Genomic DNA, 24,875 nt, shown 5'->3' with positions numbered 1-24,875 from the left:
GCACACTCATCCATGAGTTATTCCAAGTATTTCTTATAAGTTATATAAGGATTCCATGCACCATGAGGATCGTTTTGGGGTCAAGAGACTCAGCTCATCCTTAGTGTAGCTTACAATGTACATACATTATTATTAGAACATGCATTGTACTGTACACTGAGCAAGGGGAGTGTCTTGACACCAAACTGATCCTCTGTTTGTCTAGCTGTCTCCCACTGAATGTCCAATCCAATGAAACGTCATCTAATTCCCCTCCAACTTAACCAGAGAAGGTGGTGGAAAACCTGCACTTGCTAATTAATAGCACCCTTACCACAGTGGCCACTAGAAAGCATTCCCCCTCACTTTATTCCACAGGAATGAATGTATTACGCTATCGTCAGCAGAGTTTACTACATGCCATGCATTACATTTGTAAAAAGATTCCCAAAGTTACAAATAGCCCTCCCTTTTTCATCATATTAGAAGGACTGTGGCTGCCACAGAGTTGGAGAATTAATGTGGCCACACACCATACAATTTTTAAAATATCTTTTCTATTCAAGAATTGTAATCAATGTTTTTTTGATTGATTGTAAAATCTCAAAAATCTGACCCATGTACCACACACGTGTGTTAAATTTTTCCCCAATTATGAAAAAAATGATTGAAAACTCAGAAAAAATTGCTTGGGCCTGTACATCAAGTAACTGACAATGTACCATACACCGTACAATTTTGATAAAAATTGACCAGAAAAATCCAACACTCCTGATCTTCTTTTATCTTATAAAAACGGGAAATTCGATCAGATTTCTCGAACGAATGAAAAAAAAGCTTTCGATTTTTCAGAACAACCAATCATAATTATTGAATTTGTGTAAAATTGGATCTTTTAATTTTATGGTTTGTGGCCACCTTTAGGTATATTTACCAGTACATGTTGGCCTGAGTACAACAGTTTGTAACAGTAATTTTTCTGTTTTTGTGCACTTTTATAGGTAAGCTTCATATTTACAATGCGAGAACATACCCAAAGGACTGTCTGATTTGTTAGCATTGCAGTAGTAGATGTATCATATGGCACCTGGGCGAGAAAGTTCACAGATATGTTGTATGGAGGTAGGTTGGTCAGATTAATATCTGTAAAATAATCATAAACAGTAAAAAGTAAATTAATATATTAAAAGATAAAGTGTAAGTTAGCATGCAGACTGGCTTATAAAGAGGCAACGCTGCAAATATCACTTACAGAGGTTCATTCATTTTACTTTGTTAGTACCTATAAAACCTGTCATTTGTCATTTTAGCCATAGCTCCCAACTGTCCCTCTTTTGGAGAGGCAGTCCCTCTTTGGGGACCCAATTCCTCTGTCCCTCTTTCTTCTTCATGTGTCCCTCTTTCAGGACTGATGTACAGATCTGTGTAAATAGATGTATTTTTCTACTGAAAAATGTGTTTAACTGACTCTAAACTTTATTCCCATACATTAAATTGTTATATTTCTTATTTCCAAATGTTAATATAAAGGATAATGAACCAGGATAGAAATGACCAGTGTGATTTGAAATATTAAAACTACTATTTTGTTTAATGAAAGCTTTATGTTATGGTTGTGCTGGGGGGAATAATTAGGGGTGTGGCTTAAGGGTCCCTCTTTTTTTATTTCAAAAAGTTGGGAGGTATCATTTTAGCTAACTTCCTTTTGTCTCATAGTTCAGTAGTATTACATCCATGAGAAAAGTTTTGTATGAAGTGTCTGACTATGTGCATGAATGCATGCTTATCCAGTATTAAGCTGACAAAGCCACAATACACATTAGCTACCTACCTCTTTCTAGCAAGAAAAATGAAACCAATGTGGCAGAAGCCTAATGGTAACATCGCAGATGTGAAAGCTAGTAAGAGCAGTTTTTTTATGAATGAAAATCTAATAAGGATCCTGAGAGACGCACATAAAACATTTTCTAATTATTGGCATCCCTGGATCAAGCTGTATCTACCCTCCCTTAACTTCTAACCACAATAATTTGTGACGTTGACCTAGAATTAAGGCAACGACATGTGAACAACGGGGTTTCTGTCATGTTTCTAACATTGACAGGCATTCTGGAAGAAACCAACCCTGGGCCTTCATTCACTCAGATGGCGCAGGATCACCTGTCTCAGCTTTTACAAGAGTTTGAGCATTACTTCCCAACCTCTAAAGACCCCGAACTGGAAATAAATGGATCCGTGACCCATTTGTCAACAAACACGATGAATACACTTTGTCAGTACTAGAAGAGGGTCAACTACTTGAGTTTGCAAATGATGGTGGTCTGAAAAGTATGTTTGAGACAACTTTAAATCTCTTGCCACCAAAGCACTGAAAGGCCTCCTTCCATTTCCAACATCCTACCATTGTGAAGCAGGATTCTCTGCAGTGACTGCAACCAAAACAAGATTGCGGAATAGACTGGACATAAGGAACACCCTTCGGGTGACTTTGTCTCCCATCACCCCGAGGTGGGACCAGCTAGTTGCAAACAAGTAAAAAAGCGCAGGGCTCCCACTGATGTTGCACAATAATGTGTTGTATTACAATTTATTTGCTTTTGTGTTATAATGTTATAATATTACAGTGCATATTAATATAATATTATCGTTTTTGGGGATAGAGGTACCTTCTGAGTTCACAAATATCTTTAAGCTAAATTATGATGCGCTCTTGAAGTCCACGCAGCAGACGGGTGGTTATTATCGGTAAACTGGTAGATTGGCACTGGAATAGTTCTGATAAAGATTGGGTACAATTTTGGAAAGGCAGTTTTATTGAGCGGATGTAGCTTGGTTACCGTGGAATCGGGGAGATAGAACAAGCTTGGCCCCCTTTCATATCATCTCACCCTCTGATGTGGGCTACTATTATGGGCTTTCGAAGGCGCTACCAGGAAACAAAATTACCAGGTCTGTTGACTTCCTTAAAGGAGAACTGTAGAGAGAAGTGTATGGAGGCTGCTATATTTATTTCCATTTAAGCTATACCAGTTACCTGGCATCCTGCTGTTCCTCTGCCTCTAATACTTTCAGCCATAGACCCTGAACAAGCATGCAGCAGATCAGGTGTTTCTGACATTATTGTCAGATCTGACAAGATTAGCTGCATGCATGTTTCTGGTGTGATTCAGTCACTACTTCAGCCAAATAGATCAGCAGGGCTGCCAGGCAACTGGTATTGCTTAAAAGGAAATAAATATGGCAGCCTCCATATACCTCTCACTACAATTCTTCTTTAAGGTTGCAGAAAAGATTTGTGCCTGGGCATAGTTTGAACCTTCTCCTAGGACTTTCAAACCTCAAACAACTGTTAATTCAGATTTGTGGCCTGATGGGAATGCAATTTCATTGGGCGAGTTGACTGCAGATTTGGTGGTTACACTCCCTTTCTGGCAGTACTTACAAATGAGGAGTTTTCTCCTGGCTATAGCATCACCTGAGTTGGCCAAACGAGGGCTCACTTGCTTTGAGCACTTAGTACAGTACAGCTGACTTCGTCTCAATGAAATTTAATCTCCAGATTCTATCAACAGAGTAGTTCTGAGCCTGCGCAGTACAGCCCGGAGGACGTCCGATGATGTAATCGCGCCCGCGTGAAACGCAGATCGGAGCGCAGAAGAAGCCCGATCTGGCCGCCAGCCTGGCCAGGTCGGGCGCGCCACCGGAGACCACCGGGAGTCTGCGGAGCGGCGCCGAGGGCACCTCCTGCCTGCCACGGGCTGGAGGAAGCCCCAGGTAAGTGGATTTGGATTTTTTTTTTCACTGTCCCTGAACCTTCCCTTTAAAGGGAACCTTAACTGAGAAGGGTATGGATGTTTCCTTAAACCAGTGTTCCCCAAAACTGTCCTCAAGGGCCACCAACAGTGCATGTTTTGTGGAAATCCACAGAGGTATTTAATCAGCTCTGCTGCAACACTATTTACCCCACCTGTACATACTTGTGGTTTCCTGCAAAACATGTACTGTTGGTGGGCCTTGAGGACAGGGTTGGGGAACACTGTTTTAAACCATACCAGTTGCTTGGCAATTCTGCTGATCTCTTTGGCTGCAGTAGTAGCTGAACCACGCACCTGAAACAAGAATGCAGCTAATCCAGTCTGACTTCAGTCAGAGCACCTGATCTGCATGCTTGTTCAGGGGCTGTGGCTAAAACTATTAGAGGCACAGGATCAGCAGGAGAGTCAGGCAACTGGTAGTATTTTAAAAGGAAAAATTCATATACTTCTCAGTTTAGATTTCCTTTAAAGAGACTCCGTAACAAAAATTGCATCCTGTTTTTTATCATCCTACAAGTTCAAAAAGCTATTCTAATGTGTTCTGGCTTACTGCAGCACTTTATACTATCACTGTCTCTGTAATAAATCAATGTATCTTTCCCCTGTCAGACTTGTCGGCCTGTGTCTGGAAGGCTGCCAAGTTCTTCAGTGTTGTGGTTCTGCTATGAACTCCCCCTTCCAGGCCCCTCTATGCACACTGCCTGTGTGTTATTTAGGATTAGAGCAGCTTCTCTATTCTCTCTTATCTTTTACAAGCTGGATAAATCGTCCTCTGAGCTGGCTGGGCTTTCACATACTGAAGAATTACAGACAAGGGCAAAGCTGTTTGCAGGAAGAAACAAGCAGCCTGAAACTTCAGTGCATGAGAACAGGGGGAAAGAAACACACAAATGATCTCTTGAGATTCAAAAGGAAGGCTGTATACAGCCTGCTTGTGTATGGATGTATTTTCTATGTGTGGACATACTGTACATCAACCTACTTCCTGTTTTGGTGGCCATTTTGTTTGTTTATAAACAAACTTTTTAAAACTGTTTTTAACCACTTTTAATGCGGCGAGGAGCGGCGAAATTGTGTCAGAGGGTAATAGGAGATGTCCCCTAACGCACTGGTATGTTTACTTTTGTCCGATTTTAACAATACAGATTCTCTTTAAAGAGACACTGAAGCGGGAAAAAAAAATATGATATTATGATTTGTATGTGCAGTGCAGCTACAATATAAAACATTAAGATCAGATACATCAGTCTAATTGTTTCCAGTACAAGAAGAGTTAAGAAACTCCAGTTGTATATGCAAAAAAGCCATTAAGCTCTACGACTTTCAAAGTCGTGGAGAGGGCTGTCTTCTGACTTTTATTATCTCAATTGTTAGTGAACAATTTTCTTTTTCTCTGCCAGAGGAGAGGTCATTAGTTCACAGACTGCTCTGAAAGAATCCTTTTGAATGCTGAGTGTTGTGTAATCTGCACATATTATAGAATGATGCAATTTTTAGAAAAAACACTATATACCTGAAAATAAAAATGAGAATATTTTCTTTGCTGCTAATCTTCTAGTATTTATTCATAGTACACAACCAATTCATTATATCATATTTTTTTTCGCTTCAGTGTCTCTTTAAGGAGGTTTGGGAGGACCATCTGCATCTCATTAAAGAGGAGCTGTCAGCCATACTATCTCAGAAAAGAAAAACCACATATAAGTAGAGCAATACTTGCTTTACTTACTTAACATATGTAATGCACTGTCCACATTTTGATTTCAGTTATTTTTCTATAGTAAAAAAAAGAGAAAATCCTTCTTAGGATTTTCCATTTTGACTGTGTCTATCTTGAAGCCAATCCTGACATCATTTCCTCCCTTACTCTGTCTGTGTATAATTGCCCTCCCTCCTCCCAGTCTTCAGACACTCCAAGTCAGCTCTGCAGAAGAAATTGCATTGTCTCAGCATGAAAAATATTGGCCAATCAGAGAGGAACAGAGGTGTGGGAGGGGAAACCGGGAGGCTAAGAGGCTTCAGCCAATCAGGCTTTAGTATTTTAGCTGTACTCATCCCACTATGACGGTGTTAGTTGCAATGTCTGGTTTGGAGATATGGATCTGTGTAATTTTTATATGTGCTGTTTTCCCTTGTTTATGTTGCTGAGAAGCTGTTTTTCATCAGGGCTTATTTGGTGTGTATGTTTTAAAGAAAGAAATGTTTGAAAAAATATATAATATTATATACACTTTATCATGTTAAGTCCTTGATTTCTCCCCATCCTGGTCTGCCGGGCCTTTTAAAGAATGTCTTACATCAAAGTGGACCTCTGGTCAAAAAAGGTTGGGGACCCCTGATCTAAAGGGTGGCTGACCCTTGTTTTGTGAATTCTTTATTCTTATACAGTACTTTATCGCTTGACTTTTCCAACTAACTTTCTTATTCTATCACTTTTTCTTCCTTTTTACCTCTGGGCAGAATGGATGCAGGAGTATAGTGTGTTGATTTTCTAATGTTTCTTTTTAAAGGTCCGTACACATGCCTGACTTGGCTGAGGCTTCCAATAATGACTGCCTCAGCTGATAATTAGATGTCTGTACGGCAGCCCCTGACTCCTTAACGGCAATCTACCCAGCGGATCTACTCACCCCGAGTGATGCCGCTCCCCTGCCGCTCCCATTGTTTGCACCCCGCCCTGCTGCGTGATGTCACCAAAGCACCACTCATCTCCCCTTTGTCCTTCCCCACCCCCTGCATTACAAAGCAGCACATCATCAGCTACACAGCTGACACGCCTGTGTTCAGTCCAGAAATGTCGCCAAAGGCATCAGGTCCTAAACCTCGATGGGCGACATCTGTTAAAGGTGTGTACGCATGACCGGATTTGTGGGCAGGCCTGGTAGGCCGTAGCCTAGGGCGGGGCTTGAGCTAGGACGACGTTGCAGCTGACAGACGATCAGCTGCTTCATATTTACCCTGTGTGCGGTGTTTTGTGTCTTCGTACTGCTGCTGGCCTGTCTGCTCGCATGATGTTAGTGATTAATCCCTGCTCACTCTCCTTCACAGCACCCCCGCTCACAGCACTGCATACAAAGAGCTGCAGATTGCCAGCTGCGTGGTTGTTCACAGTGACTGAGCTGTGCCAAGTAACGCAGTGAATACAGGAAGAAATCTCACTCACCGACTCTCTCATCATCACTGTGAGCCACCACGCTGCTAATGATCTGCAGCTCTCGGTATCCAGTGAAGCAATAAGTGAAGGGAACATTGAGATGGGGATACGAGCAGGGTTATCACACGCAGATGGCCAATAGACAGCTACACGCAGATGGCCGATAGACAGCGCTACAAGAACAGAAGCTCTGCGCACACTCCCGGGTCATTAGAAAACAGATGAAAGAAGAGTCTAGCATTGCTAACACTGACTTGTGTAAGTAAATAATCTTGCCTGATTTATTGCCCATTTGGTCACTCCACTGTGACAGGTAAAAGGTCTGCTTTCCTGCTCTACCCTTTTCAGTTTCCTTTAGCTCACACTCTCCCTCTCTTGTCCTTTTTCCCCCCTACCCTCTTTCCTATCTTGTTCCCTCTCTCCTTCTCCCATCTTGTGCTGTCTCTCCTTTGCTTTTCCCTCCTCCCCATCTCTATCATTTCCCTTCTCTCTCTCTCTCTCTTGTCTTTCCACTGTCCTCACAGGAACTCACAATCTTATCCCTACCGTTATCTAATGCTTAACGTATTATTATTATGTATTTATACAGCACCAACATCTTCTGCAGCACTTTACAGAGTACATAGTCATGTCACTGACTGTCCTCAGAGGAGCTCACACTCTAATCCTGCCATAGTCACAGTCTAATGTCCTACCATATTATCATTATGTATTTATATAGCACTGACATCTTCTGCAGCACTTTACAGAGTAGATAGTCATGTCACTGACTGTCCTCAGAGGTGCTCACACTCTAATTCATACCATAATCAGTCTAATGTCCCTCCATATTATTATTATTATGCATTTATATAGTGCTGACATCTTCTGAAGCACTACGGAGTGTATAGTCATGTCACTGACTGGGGCGGTTTTCGACTGTTGGCCTAGGGCGGTAAAAAGTACAAATCCGGCCCTGTGTGTACGCACCTTAGGGCTGGTTCACACAGACATTTTGCTGACATCAAATGTAGCATTTTAAAAGTAATGTTTTTAAGAATCTACCGCTGTCCCATGCAAGTGAATGGGAGCGTTTAGTACAAGCTTTTGCAGGTTTTCATGAAAGCCTGGCAGTTGATCCTGGCATCTCGTCTCATCTCAAAAGCAACATGCAGTTTCTAGAAGGCGTTTGAAAGCCAGCAAAAGCCACTGAAAGCCCATAAAAGCCCAGCCTTTCCCTATACTTCCTGCAAAAGCCACCAAAAGCCCAGAAAACGCAACGCTCTCCTGAAAGCCATTAAAAGCCTTTAAAGGTAACCTTAAGTCAGATTAAAAAAATGAGTTTTACTCACCTGGGGCTTCCCTCAGCCCCCTGCAGCTGATCGGTGCCCTCGCAGCCTCGCAAGGAAGGCCGCAATAGCAGTATAGGGGGTGCTATTGTAGCTGGGAACGCGAAGAATCACTCGCGTTCCCAGCCTGACGACCGGTGGCGGCGAAACCGGAAGTGGCCACCGGCGGGTCCAGGAGGATCGGAGCGACTCTACGTGGGCACCGATCAGCTGCAGGGGGCTGAGGGAAGTCCCAGGTGAGTAAAACTCATTTTTTAAAATCTGACTTAAAGAGACTCCGTAACAAAAATTGCATCCTGTTTTTTTATCATCCTACAAGTTCCAAAAGCTAATCTAATGTGTTCTGGCTCACTGCAGCACGTTCTACTATCACCAGGGCCGGATTACCGACCAGGCAACAAAAGCAGTCGCTTGGGGCCCCATTCAGAGTCAAAGGGGCCCCATTAGCACATAAACCAGCCCTTGCCATCCTGTCAGCGGTGGCTGGATGGTATAATGGTTAAAGGGACTCTGAGCAGTGCAGTAGCTATGGAAAGATTCATATCATTTTAAAGCTCTCTTTCTCCTCTTTCTAATGATATATAAACAGCTGCTCTATGCCTTTTAGTTTTCGATATTTTCGCGATTGAAATCGCGGCCACAGGACGACTTTTCTCCAAAGTCAGCGGTGGCTGGATGGTATAATGGTTAAAGGGACTCTGAGCAGTGCAGTAACTATGGAAAGATTCATATCATTTTAAAGCTCTCTTTCTCCTCTTTCCAATGATATACAAACAGCTGCTCTATGCCTTTTAGTATTCGATATTTTTGCGATTGAAATCGCGGCCACAGGACGACTTTTCTCCAAAGTCAGCGGTGGCTGGATGGTATAATGGTTAAAGGGACTCTGAGCAGTGCAGTAACTATAGAAAGATGCATATCATTTTAAAGCTCCTTTTCTCCTCTTTCCAATGATATATAAATGGCTGCTCTATGCCTTTTAGTTTTTGATATTTTCACGATCGAAATCACGGCCACAGGACGACTTTTCTCCAAAGTTGGCAGCTCGATTCAGCACAATGCAATGAAATATAAGGAACCCAGGGGGATATAATTACAAACATCATGCTGGTAGGTGTGAGGATGTAATGAATTAGTTGTGGGTATGCTTAAAGGCATATCCACAGGCACTGCTTGGAGTCCCTTTAAGGGCTCTGACGCTGACACAGGAGACCAGGGTTCGAATCTCAGCTCTGCCTGTTCAGTAAGCCAGCACCTATTCAGTAGGAGACCATAGGCAAGTCTCTCTAACACTGCTACTGCCTATAGGGCGCGTCCTAGTGGCTGCAGCTCTGGCGCTTTGAGTCCACCAGGAGAAAAGCGCGATATAAATGTTATTTGTCTTGTCTTGTCAAATGATGCTGTGCGCTGCTGATTGTCTTCAGAGCCAGGCTCTGTGCGCTGCTGATTGTCTTCAGAGCCTAGGTCCCCCTCCTGCTACTGTGCGCTCTGCCGCTGCCCACTCCACCCTCCCTTCCCACAGAGAACCACAGCTGCAGCAAGAATGATAGCAGCAGATGGCAAACGCTCACTCACCTATCCATGATCCAAGCAATAGAGATCCCGTCATCTGAAACCCATCTGTCTCTTCTACAGTGCAGCCGCTCGCTCTGAACTTCCTGATTCTCAGATCAGACATGAAGTAGGAAGTAGTGTTGGGCGAACATCTAGATGTTCGGGTTCGGGCCGAACAGGCCGAACATGGCCGCGATGTTCGGGTGTTCGACCCGAACTCCGAACATAATGGAAGTCAATGGGGACCCGAACTTTTGTGGTTTGTAAAGCCTCCTTACATGCTACATACCCCAAATTTGCAGGGTATGTGCACCTTGGGAGTGGGTACAAGAGGAAAAAAAAATTAGCAAAAAGAGCTTATAGTTTTTGAGAAAATCGATTTTAAAGTTTCAAAGGGAAAACTGTCTTTTAAATGCGGGAAATGTCTGTTTTCTTTGCACAGGTAACATGTTTTTTGTCGGCATGCAGTCATAAATGTAATACATATAAGAGGTTCCAGGAAAAGGGACCGGTAACGCTAACCCAGCAGCAGCACACGTGATGGAACAGGAGGAGGGTGGCGCAGGAGGAGAAGAAGGCCACGCTTTGTGAGACACAACAACCCCGGCCTTGCATGAGGGCAAGAAGCGTGCGGATAGCAGGCTTTGTACCGCCATGCAGTCATAAATGTAATAAAGATAAGTGGTTCAATAAACAGGGACCACGCGGCAACGCTAACCCAGCAGCAGCAGACGTGATGGAACAGGAGCAGGCGCAGGAGGAGAAGGCCACGCTTTGTGAGACACAACAACCCAGGCCTTGCATGAGGGCAAGAAGCGTGCGGATAGCAGGCTTTGTACGGCCATGCAGTCATAAATGTAATAAAGATAAGTGGTTCAATAAACAGGGACCACGCGGCAACGCTAACCCAGCAGCAGCAGACGTGATGGAACAGGAGGAGGCGCAGGAGGAGAAGGCCACGCTTTGTGAGACACAACAACCCAGGCCTTGCATGAGGGCAAGAAGCGTGCGGATAGCATGCTTTGTACCGCCATGCAGTCATAAATGTAATAAAGATAAGTGGTTCAATAAACAGGGACCACGCGGCAACGCTAACCCAGCAGCAGCAGACGTGATGGAACAGGAGCAGGCGCAGGAGGAGAAGGCCACGCTTTGTGAGACACAACAACCCAGGCCTTGCATGTGGACAAAAAGCGTGCGGATATAGCAGCAATGCTTTTTGCCGCCATGCAGTCATAAATGTAATACAGATGAGAGGTTCAATAAACAGGGCCCGGAAACGCAACACCATCCCAGATGTTCATTGGTCATGTTACTTGGTTGGGGTCCTGGAGTGTTGCGTAGTCATTTCCAATCCAGGATTGATTCATTTTAATTTGAGTCAGACGGTCTGCATTGTCTGTAGAGAGGCGGATACGCCGATCTGTGACGATGCCTCCGGCAGCACTGAAACAGCGTTCCGACATAACGCTGGCTGCCGGGCAAGCCAGCACCTCTATTGCGTACATTGCCAGTTCGTGCCAGGTGTCTAGCTTCGATACCCAATAGTTGAAGGGTGCAGATGGATGGTTCGACACAGCTACGCCATCTGACATGTAGTCCTTGACCATCTTCTCCAGGCGATCGGTGTTGGAGGTGGATCTGCACGCTTGCTGTTCAGTGGGCTGCGGCTGCATGGGTGTCAGAAAATTTTCCCACTCCAAGGACACTGCCGATACCATTCCCTTTTGGGTACTAGCTGCGGCTTGCGTTGTTTGCTGCCCTCCTGGTCGTCCTGGGTTTGCGGAAGTCAGTCTGTCTGCGTACAACTGGCTAGAGGAGGGGGAGGATGTCAATCTCCTCTCTAAAGTCTCCACAAGGGCCTGCTGGTATTCTTCCATTTTGACCTGTCTGACTCTTTCTTCAAGCAGTTTTGGAACATTGTGTTTGTACCGTGGATCCAGAAGGGTATAAACCCAGTAATTGGTGTTGTCCAGAATGCGCACAATGCGTGGGTCACGTTCAATGCAGTCTAGCATGAATTGAGCCATGTGTGCCAGAGTCCTACCAGAATCCTCATCATCCTCTTGTGAGCGTTGTGATAGTTGTTGTGATGCATCATAGTCGTCACCTTCCTCCTGGTCTGCTTCTGCTGACCATTCGCGTTGAATTGTGGAAGTCCAACGTGCACCGCTCTGGCCCTCGTCAGTGGTGGCATGAAATTCCTGCTCCAACTCCAGCTGTTCCTCCTCCTCTTCTTCGTCATAGCTGCTGGGGCCAGCGTTCCCTGAGGCGGATGGCCTGATGTTGGTACCATCACGCTGATCGTTTTCTCCTTCAGATTCCCCCAGTTGCATCATGACAGCTGTTTCCTTGATTTTTAACATCGACCTCTTCAGTAAACACAGCAGTGGTATGGTAATGCTGACTGAAGAGTTGTCACTGCTCACAAGCAACGTGGATTGCTCAAAATTTTGGAGGACTTGGCAGAGGTCCAACATGTTGGCCCAATCGGATCCACAGAAGCTTGGCAGCTGGCCGGATGCGCCTCGGTACTGCGCCGTCATGTACTGGACCACTGCACTCTTCTGCTCGCAAAAGCGGGCTAGCATGTGCAGCGTAGAATTCCAGCGCGTAGGGACATCACACAGCAAGCGATGGTGGGGGAGATTGAAGCGCTCCTGCATCTTGGCGAGTGCCCCCGAAGCAGTACTGGAATTTCTACAATGTTTGGACACTCGACGCACCTTCAACAGCAGATCGGGCACGCCTGGGTATGTCCTCAGGAACCGCTGAACTACTAGGTTCATCACGTGCGCCAGGCAAGGGATGTGTGTCAGCTTAGCCAACCTTAAAGCGCGAATGAGATTACTCCCATTATCACACACAACCATGCCCGGTTTCAGGTCCAGCGGTGCCAGCCACAAATCCGTCTGTTCCTTTATTCCCCTCCAAATTTCCTCCCCTGTGTGCTGCTTATCCCCAAGGCAGATTAGCTTCAGCAACGCTTGCTGACGCATGCCAACAGCTGTGCTGCACTGCTTCCACGATCCTACTGCTGCTGGGTTAGCGTTTCCGGATGAGGTACAGCTTTGAGATGCGTTGGAGGAGAAGGAGTCAGAGAGGTAGGTGCTGCTGTTATCCAGTGGGAGGGACGGCGGTGCAGCTGTTTGTGGCGTGGGCAACACCCGTGCCGTAGCAGGTGAGGAATCGCTGCCAGGCTCCACAAGGTTCACCCAGTGCGCGGTAAGGGAGATGTATCTACCCTGGCCGAACGCACTCGTCCAGGTGTCAGTGGTGAGGTGAACCTTGCAGGCAACGGCATTCTTCAAGCTTCGGGTTATTTTGCTGACCACGTGCTCATGCAACTCAGGCACTGCAGAGCGTGCAAAGTGGTAGCGGCTGGGAACCACGTAACGTGGGATGGCCACTGACATCATGCCCTTGAAGCTGTTTGTCTCCACCAATCGATATGGCAGCATTTCGCAGGCCAGAAGCTTGGCTATGCTGGCTGTTACTGCCACGGCCCGGGGGTCATTTGCTGGCAATTTCCTCTTGCGCTCAAACATCTCCGACACAGACAACTGAACCGTAGCGCTGCACACGGAAGGGCTGTTGGTTGTTGTGTTTGATGAACACTGGGAGACCTCAAGAGCACTACTCCGGAAAGTGACAGTGTCAGCGTCGTCTGATGTTTGTGAATGTTGTGAACCACGCAATGGCTGGGCTACTGCTGCTGCTGAGGCGGGTCTGGTGAACCCAAGGGAGGCAGTGTTGTTTCTGGTACCCTGTCCTGACGCGTTTGCCCAAAGAGTGGGATGTTTGGATAGCATGTGACGGCTCATGCTGGTGGTGGAGAGGTTGTTAATATTTTTCCCCCTGCTCAGGCGGGTCTTGCACACCTTGCAAATCGCCATGGTAACATCCTCAGTGCAGTCTTCAAAGAAAGCCCAGACTTTGGAGCACCTGCCTCCTTGCTGGCGATTTCTGTTTGCTCCTCTTTTGCCTCTCACTTGAACTTCCACGCTTGTGGTGCCTGAAATTGCGCGCCGCCTACCTTGTGGCACAAGGCGAACTCGTGCAGCAGTGTGTTCTTCAACAGACTCATCTGTGCTGCTGCTACGACGGCGATGTTCTCGTTCACAAACAAAATCTGGGTCTCTGTCCACATTGTCCATACCCTCCTCTTCCATCTCCTCAAACTCGTCATATGTCATTGTGGGCCACCGCCGTGGAGTAGAGCTCCCCACAACAACCTCTGCGCAGCACACTCCAACGTCGTCTTCCAGATCTTGTCGGCCGACCTCCTGCAATTGCAACCCCTCCTGCCCAAATTGCTCTGGGATTTGGGTTTCCGAGTCCTCTTCGGACTCGCCTCGTATTTCAGTGCGCGGTACATTTCCCACAGTTAACGGTTGTGAATCCAGGCACAACATTTCTGGCTGTTCCTCCATTGACCTTTGAAAGGTGGAAGTTTGTTGGGCTGGGAATAGCTCCTGCGAATACCCCATTGTGTCCTGAGGTAATTCATCGGACTGGTTATCTGGCAGTTGTGTGCGTGGTGTCGCTGCCGGTTGTGTCAGCTTTGTGCCCACTGGCTCCTTGTAACTGGCTGAGGACTCGGACCTCGTGCGTGATGTGCTGGTGCTGCTTAACCCACTGCTGGACGCTTGAGAGGTCATCCAAGTAATTATCTGGTCCTGTTCTTTTGGATTTGTGAGGGTTGTTGTCCTGGACAACATGGGTGGTATTGAGTGGGTTTTCTTGGGTGCTCCCCTGTGGCCTGTACGTGAACCGTCAGGGGAAACACCTCTTCCCTTGCCCCTCCCTCTTTCACCGGATTTCTTCCTCATTTCACTTATCCTTACAGTACACGCTGACTGGCAGCAGTACAGTGGCAGTACAGAAATGCTATACAGTACCACTATTCCCAGCAGCGACACAGAGCACAATGCTATACAGTGACGGGTGAGCGGTGTACCACTATTCCCAGCAGACACAGAACAGTGAACAGAATGCTATATAGTGTGGCTGAGCGAGCGGTGTACCACTATTCCCAGCAGACACAGAACAGTGAACAGAATGCTATATAGTGTGGCTGAACGAGCGGTGTACTACTGTTCCCAGCAGACACAGAACAGTACACAGAATGCTATATAGTGTGGCTGAGCGAGCGGTGTACCACTATTCCCAGCAGACACAGAACAGTGAACAGAATGCTATATAGTGTGGCTGAACGAGCGGTGTACTACTGTTCCCAGCAGACACAGAACAGTACACAGAATGCTATATAGTGTGGCTGAACGAGCGGTGTACTACTGTTCCCAGCAGACACAGAACAGTGAACAGAATGCTATATAGTGTGGCTGAGCGAGCGGTGTACCACTATTCCCAGCAGACACAGAACAGTGAACAGAATGCTATATAGTGTGGCTGAACGAGCGGTGTACTACTGTTCCCAGCAGACACAGAACAGTACACAGAATGCTATATAGTGTGGCTGAACGAGCGGTGTACTACTGTTCCCAGCAGACACAGAACAGTACACAGAATGCTATATAGTGTGGCTGAACGAGCGGTGTACCACTGTTCCCAGCAGACACAGAACAGTGAACAGAATGCTATATAGTGTGGCTGAGCGAGCGGTGTACCACTATTCCCAGCAGACACAGAACAGTGAACAGAATGCTATATAGTGTGGCTGAGCGAGCGGTGTACCACTATTCCCAGCAGACACAGAACAGTGAACAGAATGCTATATAGTGTGGATGAGCGAGCGGTGTACCACTATTCCCAGCAGACACAGAACAGTAAACAGAATGCTATATAGTGTGGCTGAGCGAGCGGTGTACCACTATTCCCAGCAGACACAGAACAGTGAACAGAATGCTATATAGTGTGGCTGAGCGAGCGGTGTACCACTATTCCCAGCAGACACAGAACAGTGAACAGAATGCTATATAGTGTGGCTGAGCGAGCGGTGTACCACTATTCCCAGCAGACACAGAACAGTGAACAGAATGCTATATAGTGTGGCTGAGCGAGCGGTGTACCACTATTCCCAGCAGACACAGAACAGTGAACAGAATGCTATATAGTGTGGCTGAGCGAGCGGTGTACCACTATTCCCAGCAGACACAGAACAGTGAACAGAATGCTATATAGTGTGGATGAGCGAGCGGTGTACCACTATTCCCAGCAGACACAGAACAGTAAACAGAATGCTATATAGTGTGGCTGAGCGAGCGGTGTACCACTATTCCCAGCAGACACAGAACAGTGAACAGAATGCTATATAGTGTGGCTGAGCGAGCGGTGTACCACTATTCCCAGCAGACACAGAACAGTGAACAGAATGCTATATAGTGTGGCTGAGCGAGCGGTGTACTACTGTTCCCAGCAGACACAGAACAGTACACAGAATGCTATATAGTGTGGCTGAACGAGCGGTGTACTACTGTTCCCAGCAGACACAGAACAGTACACAGAATGCTATATAGTGTGGCTGAACGAGCGGTGTACCACTATTCCAAGCAGACACAGAACAGTGAACAGAATGCTATATAGTGTGGCTGAGCGAGCGGTGTACCACTATTCCCAGCAGACACAGAGTGGCAGTAAACAGAATGCTATATAGTGTGGCTGAGCGAGGTACACAGAGTGGCAGTAAACAGAATGCTATATAGTGTGGCTGTGCAAGCGGTGTACTACTATTCCCAGCAGACACAGAGTGGCAGTAAACAGAATGCTATATAGTGTGGCTGAGCGAGGTACACAGAGTGGCAGTAAACAGAATGCTGAGCGAGCGGTGTACTACTATTCCCAGCAGCGACACACAATGACTGGGGGGGACCCTGGCTAGCGTGGCTGGAGCGCGAACTACCCTGCCTGCCTACCCAAAGCTAAACCCACAGACAAATGGCGGAGATATGACGTGGTTCGGGTATTTATTTACCCGAACCACGTGACAGTTCGGCCAATCAGAGCGCGTTCGGGTCCGAACCACGTGACCCGTTCGGCCAATCACAGCGCTAGCCGAACGTTCGGGGAACGTTCGGCCATGCGCTCTTAGTTCGGCCATATGGCCGAACGGTTTGGCCGAGCACCGTCAGGTGTTCGGCCGAACTCGAACATCACCCGAACAGGGTGATGTTCTGCAGAACCCGAACAGTGGCGAACACTGTTCGCCCAACACTAGTAGGAAGTAGTAATAGTAGTAGTAACAGAGCGGCAGCACTCTAGAGGAGACAGATGGGCTCCAGATGACGGGACCTCTATTGCTTGGATCGCAATAGGTGAATGTGATTCATATGGTGCTGTCATTCTCCCCCACTGCGGCTGCCTTCTCTGCTGGACTATCGTATTCACTGGGATGGAGGCTGCATGGTGGCTGTCTAGTTTGGGAGGAAATTGGTTGTTCGGTGGTGGGGGCAGGGCCGGTTCAAGTAACAATGGGGCCCTAGGGCAAAATTAGCCTGGGGGCCCCCCAACAGACACCCCCCGACCAAAAAGCGTCATTAGAAGCCCTTTGTTGCAGCCAAACTTCCCCCCTGGGCTCCTGAGCTGGCTGCTGACCCTCCCCCAATCACCTCCCAACTTAACAGCCCTTTCCAGAGTCCCTTGGGAGAAACAGTTAAGATGGGGAGGGACATCTTGGGGGCCCCTACAGGCTCTGGGGCCCTGGGGCAGCTGCCTATTTTTTCCTATGGTAGCTCCGGCCCTGGGTGGGGGTGGTTATGTAATTCTGTCTGGGGAACGGCTTCCGGTTTGGCGGTGTCCAGAGCTTTCTGCTATTGCCAGGCTGGAGATGCAGGGGGAAAGTGCTGCTGCTGTGATATCTGGCTCCTTCTTCACAGGGGTGCCCCAGCCCCTGAGTGCAAATGTCCCAGCCATTCATCTCTCACTCTGCATTTTGCCGCTGCTATTCCCTGCATTGTGCACCCACAGAGGAAAGCGTGCTGTTGCCCATAGCAACCAGTAGCTCGGCTGCCCGGTGTGTGCGACATATTGCTGTGCAGCTGCATCTTCTGATTCTATTACGACATGATGGGGGGGCCCAAATCAGTTACTTTGCTTAGGGCCCCATTTAGCCTTAATCCGGCTCTGACTATCACCATCTCTGTAATAAATCAACTTATCTCTCTCTTGTCAGACTTGTCAGCCTGTGTCTGGAAGGCTGCCAAGTTCTTCAGTGTTGTGGTTCTGTGATGCATCTCCCCCCTCCAGGCCCCTCTCTGCACACAGCCTGTGTGTTATTTAGATTAGTGCAGCTTCTCTCTGCTCTATTATCTTTTACAAGCTGGATAAATCCTCCTCTGAGCTGGCTGGGCTTTCACATACTGATGAATTACATACGGGCAGAGCTGTCTGCACTCTGCAGTAAGAAACAGCCTGACACTTCAGTGGAAGATAGCTGCAGGGGGAAAGAAACACACAAATGATCTCTTGAGATTAAAAAGGAAGGCTGCATACAGCCTGCTTGTGTATGAATGTATTTTCTATGTGTGGTTATACTGTACATTAACCTACTTCCTGTTTTGGTGGCCATTTTGTTTGTTTATAAACAAACTTTTTAAAACTGTTTTTAACCACTTTTAATGCGGCGAGGAGCGGCGAAATTGTGACAGAGGGTAATAGGAGATGTCCCCTAACGCACTGCTATGTTTACTTTTGTGCGATTTTAACAATACAGATTCTCTTTAAGGTTACCTTTAAAAGCCGCTAAAAGCTTAGCTGTTAAACACTGGCATTATTGAACAAAAAAAAAAAACAGCGTTTAAATGAGACACTGAGCAGAAGCTCAACAGAAGCCCATACGAACCAGCCCTTAAAGCGGATCCGAGATGAAAAACTAAATATAACAAGTGACTTGTCTATATATCTTATCTAAAGTTTAGATAGTTTACACAGCAAATCTATCTTCAAACAGCTTCAACAGTATATTAATATTTTTTCCTGTGATACAATGGGAGCAGACATTTTTTCTGCTTGTCACTATTACACAATCACACACACAGGCAAGCTTATCTGTATCTAGGCATGCTAATCTGCATAATCTGTGAAAACTCCACTCTTATCTCCTCCATTACACAGACAACTGATCTGTATCTGCACTGCAGGTCTCAGATTGTGAAAACTCTGCCTCTGAAATCTATAGCTAGTAACACCTTTTTCACCTGCCCAGACTGAAATCCCACAATCCCTTGCAAGCGCCAAGGCACTCTGGAGAAGCTGTGGGTGTGGCTTATTTAGTTTATAGGAAATTAGGGTATTAAAACAAAACAAGTATTTGGCTTGAGGAATGCCCTATAAACTATATGTAAGGAACACAATTATGCAATGAGTAAAAGTTCATCTCGGATCCACTTTAAGGCTACAGCACACCTTTACTTAAAAGGAGAGTGAGCAATACTCCTGGAAATTACCATAGCAATAGGCCTATGTAAATATCAGTAGAGTTACAGCAGTTTGCATTATGTAATATCATTTTTGTTAAATTTGTTCTGACCCCTGGGCAGAATTCTTGCACTTTTCATACTATCTTCATCTTGTCTAAAAAATGCAAACGCCCAATCAAATTTCAATGTCATTAAAAATTCAAACTACTTATAAAGTGGTGCAGTATGATAACACAATGCACTAACTATTATAATATGTTTAGCTGCTAGTTTCTTACTTACTGTTGGAAGTGATGCTTTCTGGTGAAAGCTGAAAGTCCCCAACACTGCTATTGCCTTGAAGACTGCTGAGCAGCGCACGTACAGTGTTTTCACTTGAGGGTGCTGGAGCTGTGTCATTGCTAGCAAACTGAACTGTTGATGCAACAACCACAGAGCCATTACTGTAAAATAAACAGCAACATTCATGTCAAATTAAAGTAGGGAAATCTTTAATCTAGATCATACCCAATGGACATTGAGTGGTCAACATTCATTTTAATCCAGTCATTAGATATTATGATTATAAGGAACGATTGGAAGTTAATTAATCATTAATTTTGCATTTAAGTCTACGGCTCTGTCTCTCCTAAATAATCGCAATATCCCCAAACATTCCAATATTACCAAATTTGTTATATAAGTCAGGAGCACTTTTGGGACCATGTCACAAAAAAGGGAACGCCAGCGATTATCTTGATGAGGAAGGAGTTAAAGAAAGGCGTTTACTGATGTTGGGCAGAGGGTGAGTGGTGAATTCGGATGTGGGGGCTTTTCAGTTGATAGTACTGAGGATATTGCCTAGTAGTTGTGTGGATAGATACCCATATGTTCATTCCATGTGGGGTGGGAATGCATACATCTGTGGGTCCCCAAGAGGGTACCCAACAGACATCTGGAAGTTTGGAGGGGGGGGGGGGGGGGGCATATCACTGCAATCCAGCAGAGAGCTAAGAGCACAGCTTCTGCTGCATATTTACACACTGGGATGAGAGAGTGCAGGAGGAGTGTAGAATGAAATGCGACAGGATCGGCGAGTTGTTTTTATCTCAAGGACTCCCTGTATTATGCATCCACCCTATATAGCACATTGCTTATATTCTAGTGTGAGTGGGTGTGTGTTTTTTTTTTCCTTTTTGTGGTGGTGGTGGGGGGGGTGACACATGACTGTTTGCCTGGGTTGACAAAAAGACTAGAAACGGCCCTCACTGTGTTAGAGAGAGATTGCTTGTTGAACATGATTTAACTCTTAAAGGAGTTTTTACAATTGCACGTCAAGCTGCAAGTCAAACTGAAAATGCTGTAGCAGAAACTCAGAGAAGTGCTCTACATGCTATAAGTCCAGAGTCTGCTTCCCCTGAGATAAAAATCCAGGCTCCAAACAAAGGTGTACTAAGAAAATCGCCAGGACTGAAATGTGTGGTGTTCATACTTCTGGCCAGCAGGTGGCACTGTGTTATACTGCTGTGCTACTGCATGATTGCATGGGATGTACTGAATCTTTGCTGTTTACTAGATTTGTTGTTCCTCTTCCTGCCTGTTAGTCTGTGTACTGGATACCAAGCAAAGCATTGCTCGATTAGTGCAGAATGCCGCTGCAAGGCTGTTAACAAGCCAAGCCCGGCATTGCCACATAACACCGATCCTTTGCTTACTCCACTGGCTACTGATGAAATGGAGAATTCTGTATAAGATTGACTTATTGACATTCAAATCCTTGCACATTCTGGGCCCTGGATACCTGAAGGATTTCTTGCAACTGAATCACACCTCCCACAATCTTAGCAATCAAATGTAAGTCTAGAGTCGCACACCAGGTTCAAGTTGCAATAGTCCTCTTTTTATTGCTCTATCAGCACATAATGTGACAATTGTTTAGAGGCCAACAGCGGGTCCCCTTCTTCAGACAGTGCAGACAAAAACATTCACCTACAGGATTTGCACCCACCACTTGGGTAAGGTGTGCCACTTCCACCAATCTTCTGTTCTGGAATTCTCCCACAATCTTAGATCCGATGGATCTAATAACTTGGTCACCCCCAGAGTCCACCTCAAAATCTTTGGAGACAGAGCCTTCTGTCATGCTCTCACACTTTGGAACTCCCTACCACACCCAATCAGGACATCTCAGGGGCAAACCCAGGATTTTCAAGGGCGGGATTCCTGAAAGGTCTTCCTCAGCCACGCACATTACATTATAATGATATGGTGACATGACACATCATGCTGGGTACACATAATGCAATTTCCCGTCCGACTGAAAGGATCTGACGATTATTTCCTAAATGTCCAACCTGGTCCTGATCAACAACGGGATAGATTAGGAGCAGTTTGGATACAGATAAAAATGAGGACAGCCGACATTGCTAATGAAGGGGAAAGTGAAGCATTCACACAGCAGGGGCACAGGGCTGTGCTCATACCTGGCTCAGTGCTCTGTTTAGTTCCTGTACATATGCTGCTGCTGCTACATCCAAAGTCAACTGTAGCTGGGAAAGAAAGGGGGCGGCACATAGTGCAAAAAGCAGCATGGTGCTCTAGGCGGCAGGATACCTGCAGATATTCTGGTGTCTTAACTTGTGCCTGTCCCCAGACACTGTCTGAGGGTGGATTCTGGGCAGCTGTAACCCCCCTCCCCCTGTGTTTGCCTATGCATCTCCATCCCTGGAAGCATTTAAGTGCAAAAACTGAAAAGCCACCTGTTTAGTCTGGCTTTTACGAAAACCTGACTATCTCCTCTGTAACACAGTCCAGCATTCAACCATGTATTGATCTGAGACGTATCTATGCGCTTTCAGTCCTATGGCAGAAAAGCGCTTTACAAAAGTTATTGTATTGATGTACAGCTACTGTAACTTCTAATTAAAGCTAGTTCCAGTTTATTCGGGATCAGTGATTACTGAACATAACAATATGTAAGTCTCTGATTTGCTAGCCACGATCATGTGCTAAAGCATGATGTGATCTCAGCAATTCAGAGCTTTGCAAATCTGTTAGCTCATAAAACAAATAGCATGCTTTCTGATGAGTTCTCCTCAGAGGCGTAGCTATGGGTGAGCAAGGAAGGACACATGTCCCTGGGTGCAGCACTGTAAGGGGCACAGAGCATGGCCACCGCACCCCCAAATAAGTGAGAGGCAACTCGATGGCTGTCCAAAGTTCCCCTGCTTCTATCCCTCTCTCTGCAGAGAAGTGCAGAAGTTTGAGAAGTGCAACAGAAATAGGGGGGCACATCTGGCTAATTATAGGGGCTACATCTGGCTATCTAAACGAGGGCAAGGGAGGCACATCTGGCTATCTAAATGGGGGGTATATTTGGCTATCTAAACGGAAGGAAGGGGGCACATCTGGCTATCCAAACAGCATTTGTACATTTGGCTCCACCCATGACCACACCCACATTCTGATGTGTGGCCATGCCCAATTTGTCCAGGGGGGGGGAACTTTTTTCCCAGACGTTGAAAAGCCTAGCTACGCCTCTTGTTCTCCTAGACATGACCATCACCAATTATTACCGGTATTAATGTGCAACAAGTGACCTGTAAATGTGGATGTGCAATGTGGGGTCTCTTCCATTAACTTTAAAAAGATTTGTGGTTTTTTTTTAAGAATATTGAAATATTTTCTTGGTTTGTGGGTGTGTGCACTTTTATTTCCTTTAAACGTTTGTAGCAGGGGATAGGGGTACCAATGTATCCCTGTACTTCCACAATAAGTCGCCTGTTGTGCTGTGGTCTACTGTTACATGCATTGTTTTACTTACCTCCACCTCCTCAAGCCTGAGGTGGGGATGGTCCTATTGTCCATAATGTTAGACAAAACTGCACTGCAAAGGGAAGGCTTTATCTCTGTTAGCAGAGTGCCGCCCATTGTTATATTCTTAAGCTAAATACTTACCGCCCGATGGAGGAAGATGAATCCAACGACACGCCCCTGACGATGAGCGTTCCACGATCCAACTTATGGCCGGTGGGTACACGTGACGTCACATGACGACACATGGCGGGCGCGAACGGGAAGTCAGGCGATTGCAGTACTTTGCACAGAGTCGTCGGGGGATTTTAAAGATCTGATCCGCTGTGATGGTCGTTATTGCCGCGCGCCGCTAAACGTCATTCGTGTGATCACGCACCTGTAAACACATCACAAGTCTGCAGAAACGATTGCTCGTCACTCCAAAAATTGCCGGTTGGCGGAAAAATCATTGGGGATATCGCATAATGGGTACGGGTTTTTATGTTCTCATGCTGGCTGCTATTACTCAGGAGGCAGAGCTGGACTTTGAATTAACTGAGGAAAAACAGTCTGTATGAAGCACAAAGAGTTAAAATTACTAAGGAGGGGAACTCTCATACTGTACTATCACATCAACTGCTTCCTCAATAGAGTCAGCAGGTAAACAAACTGACTTACATGTTCTCACAAATGGTCCTGACTTTCACAGTAAATCTGCTAAGAATAGCACGTTTGGAGCAATTAACTTGAATGAGCACAATATATTTCTTGCATCGCTATAGTTCATAGTGATGATTGCAGCTCTGTGATAGCTGAATACAAATCAGTTACTTACCTGAAATCTGTCACATTTATGCTCTGGAAGTTCGGGTATTTTGCTTTGTAAACTGTTGACAACTGTAATGGGATAAAAACACATAATCAGAATTAGGTTGGGGGAGTCAATCTGCAATCTACTTTAGTAAACATTTCCAGTTTCAAAAAGTATGTGAACTATTTGTAATTATATGGATTTCTGCACAAATTGGTCATAAAGTGTGATCTGATCTTCATCTAAGTCACAACAATAGACAATCATACAGTAGTCTGCTTAAATTAATACCACACAAATATAGTAATTAAATGTTTCCATCTTTTTATTGAACACACCATGTAAACATTCAAAGTGCAGGTGGAAAAAAAAGTATGTGAAACCCAAGACCCTAGACCAGGCTTTCTCAACCAGGGTTCCTTGAGTACTCTGCAGGAGTTCCTTGGCATTTTTCCCCATCGTGGGGGAAGTATGATAAAGCACATTTAAGTAGGGGATAAAATAAGCACTAAATCAGATCAAAATAAAAATATTGAGCACAATAATAAAAAGCACTAGAGTCAAGAGGCAGTATAATGAGGGGCACTATAATAAGGGGTTGTGAAATAAACAGCAAAGGCTACTTTTTAAAGTCCATGCCTCCTGCAAAATTCATGCAGGGGTTCCTTAAAGAGAACCAGAGACGAAGCACCCTCAAGTATTTTACCTTATAAATCAGTGGGAACATGACAGTAAACACCTAATCTGCTCTTTGTTTAATTGTTCTCTGTTTTATCTGACTGTTATCACCTCTGATAAGAATCGCCGACTGAGCACTCAGTCTAGCTTTGCTACGGAGAGATTATAGCTGAGTCTGTCTTCTCTGGTGTCTTTTCAAGCCCAAGCCTGCCCCCTTGTGGCTCTGCTATAATGACTCAGCTATAATTATTCCCTACAAAGCCAGACTGAATGCTCAGTCCAGGATTCTTATCACAGCTGATAACAGACACTTTTAGTAGTGAGGATGAAACAGAGAGCATGGTAAGTGTTTTCTCTAATGTTCTTACTGATATATGGTAAAATACACAAGGGTGCTTTGTCTCT

The 24,875-nt window shown here is 45.6% G+C and overlaps 1 protein-coding gene across 1 annotated transcript in view; it reads right to left on the bottom strand.

Moving 5' to 3' along the window:
• The window catches only part of LOC137562270 (uncharacterized), a 294,902-nt gene that overhangs the window by 188,328 nt on the left and 81,699 nt on the right, over positions 1 to 24,875 (bottom strand). Inside the window, exons 5-7 of the mRNA XM_068273603.1 lie at positions 23,817 to 23,878; positions 19,490 to 19,650; positions 1,013 to 1,122 (exon numbers count right to left, since the gene is read on the bottom strand). Of these exons, the coding sequence (XP_068129704.1) occupies positions 1,013 to 1,122; positions 19,490 to 19,650; positions 23,817 to 23,878 (333 nt within the window). The remainder of the gene's footprint in view (positions 1 to 1,012; positions 1,123 to 19,489; positions 19,651 to 23,816; positions 23,879 to 24,875) is intronic.

The sequence above is a fragment of the Hyperolius riggenbachi genome, chromosome 3 (genome assembly GCF_040937935.1).
Source record: "Hyperolius riggenbachi isolate aHypRig1 chromosome 3, aHypRig1.pri, whole genome shotgun sequence".
Taxonomy (NCBI): domain Eukaryota; kingdom Metazoa; phylum Chordata; class Amphibia; order Anura; family Hyperoliidae; genus Hyperolius; species Hyperolius riggenbachi.
This window is presented reverse-complemented; position numbering and strand designations above follow the sequence as displayed.